This window comes from Malus sylvestris, chromosome 11 (assembly GCF_916048215.2).
Source record: "Malus sylvestris chromosome 11, drMalSylv7.2, whole genome shotgun sequence".
Classification (NCBI taxonomy): Eukaryota; Viridiplantae; Streptophyta; class Magnoliopsida; order Rosales; family Rosaceae; genus Malus; species Malus sylvestris.
Window position 1 is genome coordinate 20,645,087 of NC_062270.1, and position 3,888 is coordinate 20,648,974.

Sequence of the window (3,888 nt, forward strand, 5' to 3'; positions counted from 1 at the left end):
TTTCTTATTTCAAACGCCTAGAGACTATTGGGCGGTAACCAGCCGCTTAGCGCCTAGGCGGGGCTTACGCGACGTTAGGTGAGGATTTTTAGAACAATGAGTGTGAGAAAATTGAAGTATTGGTCTTTGAATTTTAGTCGACTTGGAGCTTTGATCCATAAGTTAAAAATCCTGTGAACTTGTCACAACGATCTTTTAGGGTAACTTTATTCGACCTTTCATCCCTTGAGACTTGTTCAATAGGGCCAAAGGTCAGAGCCGTATTTGTTTGGGTAAGGGTGAAGATATTGTTATCCAAATCTTTGTCAAAGCATTAAATGGTTGCCACATACTCAAATCCATGTCCAAGTGGTTTTCTAGTTTCTTTTTCTTGTTTGGTTTCAGGAAGTGAGTGCTGTGCTGCCATAGAAACTGCAGAAAAAAGAAATGGAAGTCAGTGCTCACTGCCACTGCTACAAGTCTCTTGTTCTTCCCAAGCTTCCTCCTCATGCAGCTCATGCTGCTCTGAGTCACGTTGTTGCTTTTCGGCAGCGCTCCTCCAGTATTAATAGTACAAGTCCACAGCTCCTCCGACTCCAACGCCAACGCCAACCGCTACTTTTTAGTATCAAACCAAAATCAAAAAACCACCGAACAATTTATGCCGCATCCTCTTCCTCCTCGGTTCAGACTCCACCAGATAAATGGCTTCTGGAGCCCGTTGGTACGTATATATATGCCCACTTCTGTCTCATTATTTCTTAATTTCATATGTGGTTAACTTGTGTAGAAAATCTACCCAGTTATATATTCGAATTTTGAAACTTATTAATTTCAACAGGGCTCAATATATATGTGTGTATGTATTACAGTTCCGGCATTTACTCAGATCTGTTTCTTGTTAGTTTTTCATTTTTGGATGAAGGAGTGACTATTTCTTCTTAATTTCCTACCTAACACTAACAGGCGATGGAGATTCAAGGCATATAGGTTTCAAGGTTCCGATGCCAAATGCATTTGAAATTTCTTCTGTAAGTTGTTTTTTTTCATGTTTTCTTTTTAGTTAGTTGTACATTATGTATGTATTGATTCTTAAGTTCAAGTATTGAAATAGTTGACTGCTTGCTTGTTTCGGTTCTAATCTAGAATGAGGTGACTGTTGGCCGCCTCCCGGAAAAAGCTGATATGGTGATTCCAGTTGCAACAGGTACCTAGTAATAGTATTACACACAATAATCGTATTTCCAAATTCTTCTCAGAAAGGTGGTTGAATTATATCAGGAGTATGACTAGTATGTGTAGTTCATTCAGTACATATATTGATCAATCTGCAGAGATAAATTAACCTAGCTAGGTTGCTGCTACTGTTAGACCGTGATTCCACGCATTCTTGTCATTTGTTCTGATCACATCCCATCCCATTCTGATCATAATTTGGTTTACTACATCACTTAATTAAAGTTAACATTTCACCTTGGCTATAGTATAGGCTGTAGCTAGGAACTTGGTCTCGATGTATCCATGCCACCATTGATGACATTGACTGCCGTGGAGTACACCGATACATACATGTGTCTAGGGTTTAGTAATCCTACCCTGAATCTGAATAAGTTCTCGCCCAGGAATATATATATGGAGGGTTTTTTGATACCTCGTACTCAAACTTTAAGCTAGAAGTAGAGGAGCATCCATGTCTTAGTATAAATAAGCAAAAGATGCTTTCAAAGTGGATTCTGTAGGGAAATTAATGTGCAGAACAAAGCAATGGCATTGTCACCGAGACATTACACATTCAATCATTCCGCGGTAAAAATTAAGATGGCAGTAATCTTTTTTCTTTAGAGGGTTTAAAATTAATTTTGGTTTCTTTTTTTCTTTAGACATTTAGTTCTTTGATAACAAGATGATTACCTTTAAGCTGATATGTGAACCAACTTTCTCTAAATCAATGGAGGCAATAAGTTGCCATCCGGAAAGCATTGAGTTAATATTTCCGCAATTCCGGATATTATTCAGTTCTTTGAAGTTTAAGATGAAGTAATATTCATTGGTTTATGTTTTCGTTGCTCTCCGGGTTTACAGTATCTGGTGTGCATGCTCGCATCCAAAAGAAAGAAGGGAAGCTATTAGTAACAGATTTGGACAGCACAAATGGGACGTTCATTGACGACAAAAGGTTGAGCGCAGGAGTAGTTGCCACAGTACCACCTGGGTCTTGTCTTACGTTTGGTACATACATTAACCTTTTTTTCTTCTTTCTTTATCTTCTCTCTTTTGATTTTGGAAACTTATACATATGCTCATATCAAATGAGGCACGCAGAACACAAGATTTCTGATCCGAGTGTAGGTAGAGAAAAGAAATCAGTAAAGTCTGTACAAATCAGTTGTTGAATCGTGGATTGTATAGTGTTGGTAATTTTGAAGTCGAAGAAACTAAATCTTTGCTGAAGGCTGGGGCAGGGTGAGATTTCGACACAATGCAGGGAACAATGGGTTTGTCTTTCCCTATCAATCACCTCAGAAGTTATCAACAAACCTTAAAACTCTCATACAATACAATACACAGACGTAACAGATTTACACACAGAATTACTCTATAAAATTTATTTTTCCTTCTTTTCTTTGTTATTTTCATGGATTGATAGAAGTTGGAGAAAATAAGAAACCTAGTATCTGGGTGAAGATCGACTGTCAGATTTTTTTTGTCTTTCTTTTGGCCCTCTTGCTTAAAATTTACCTAGTTGAATGGTGTTACGTAAATTGTATACTGCTAGTGTTTTCTGTTGGCAAACGGAATTGTTCAAGTTTTGATGTTGAACTGCCTAATTTGTTGCAGGAGATGAGCACTTGGCTGTGTTTCGCGTCTCAAAACTGGAGAATGTGGAAGCTGCAAGCAATCCAGATCCTTCTCAAGATAAAGTAGAGACTGATATCCCAATTGAAAGTACAAGAAGTTGAAATATATACAAGAAATCTTTGTAAGGCATATATAAATGAACAAGTTACTACAAATAGCTTGGAAATAATGTTCTCATATGGAAATAAATCACCATGAAATAATCTAAAGAGAGCTTTACTAAATTTTGATTCACTGTAGAGTTTTGTTTTTTAATTTTTCAAATTTTTATTTTTTGGAAGTAAATTAAAAAAAAAAAAAAAAAAAAAAAACTACTGGAGGATCCTGATATCGAATCCTAAGGTCATCTGTATACAACCCTCCGCTCAAAACATTTTCTAGATATATATGATATAAAACCATTCAACAATTGCCAACCAAAAACTGTGCTTGCTTTGTCATGCAACAAATATATAATGTGTAATACACACAGAAATCTACATGTTCGATTAGCAAGGTAAGTGATGGATTGCTCTGGTGGTTAAGGCTTTGCTCTTCAACCCAATGCGTTCCAGGTTTAAACTATTCCCCTTCCTTTAGTGTAGATTGTTAACGTTCAAAATTGAGAGATCAACAAAGGACTAGTATGGTCAACCCTTGAAAATGGGCTGCTCGCCTGCGAATCCTTATCATGATCTAAGATTGTAGGTTATTCCTAACGGAGGCGCTGATCCACTGGAAAATCAGATATATATTTGTTTTTAACTACAGTAGCTCTCAAGGACAGTGTTATTCAATTCTATTCTTGTGGATTAGACCCCTTATAAGGAGTACTCATCTCCATTACATAGGCCCTGATTGCGCCAGAAAAGTCTTGGGCTTTTAATTCTCTCACTGCCCCATTAATAAATGGGCTTCACATTGGTCTACAAGCTACTTCTCCACTATCTGAGCAATATGTGAAAAAAGTGATATCGTTGCAAGGCTACTTGCTTGGTTTTCCAAGTCGATACCTTTCAAGTGCAGTGCTCGTTAGAGGGTGGTTGGAAAGCACTTAAGCCAATCGCACTT

General features: G+C 37.4%; 1 protein-coding gene across 1 annotated transcript; it reads left to right on the forward strand.

Annotated features, from left to right (window-relative positions):
* The first annotated feature begins 329 nt into the window (after window positions 1-329).
* Window positions 330-3,062, forward strand: LOC126589489 (uncharacterized). The gene is made up of 5 exons (XM_050254795.1): window positions 330-703; window positions 946-1,010; window positions 1,126-1,186; window positions 2,062-2,208; window positions 2,818-3,062. The coding sequence occupies exons 1-5, from the start codon at window positions 427-429 to the stop codon at window positions 2,937-2,939; spliced, it is 672 nt and encodes a 223-aa protein (XP_050110752.1). The 5' UTR covers window positions 330-426; the 3' UTR covers window positions 2,940-3,062.
* Window positions 3,063-3,888: the final 826 nt, after the last annotated feature.

What these genes read in the sequence shown, in the direction of transcription:
- LOC126589489 (XM_050254795.1), top strand. Translation starts at nt 427, where the DNA reads ATGGAAGTCAGTGCTCACTGCCACTGCTACAAGTCTCTTGTTCTTCCC. An exon ending in GGTGATTCCAGTTGCAACAG is followed by an intron (nt 1,187 to 2,061) that starts GTACCTAGTAAT and finishes CCGGGTTTACAG; the next exon opens with TATCTGGTGTGCATGCTCGC. An exon ending in TGGGTCTTGTCTTACGTTTG is followed by an intron (nt 2,209 to 2,817) that starts GTACATACATTA and finishes AATTTGTTGCAG; the next exon opens with GAGATGAGCACTTGGCTGTG.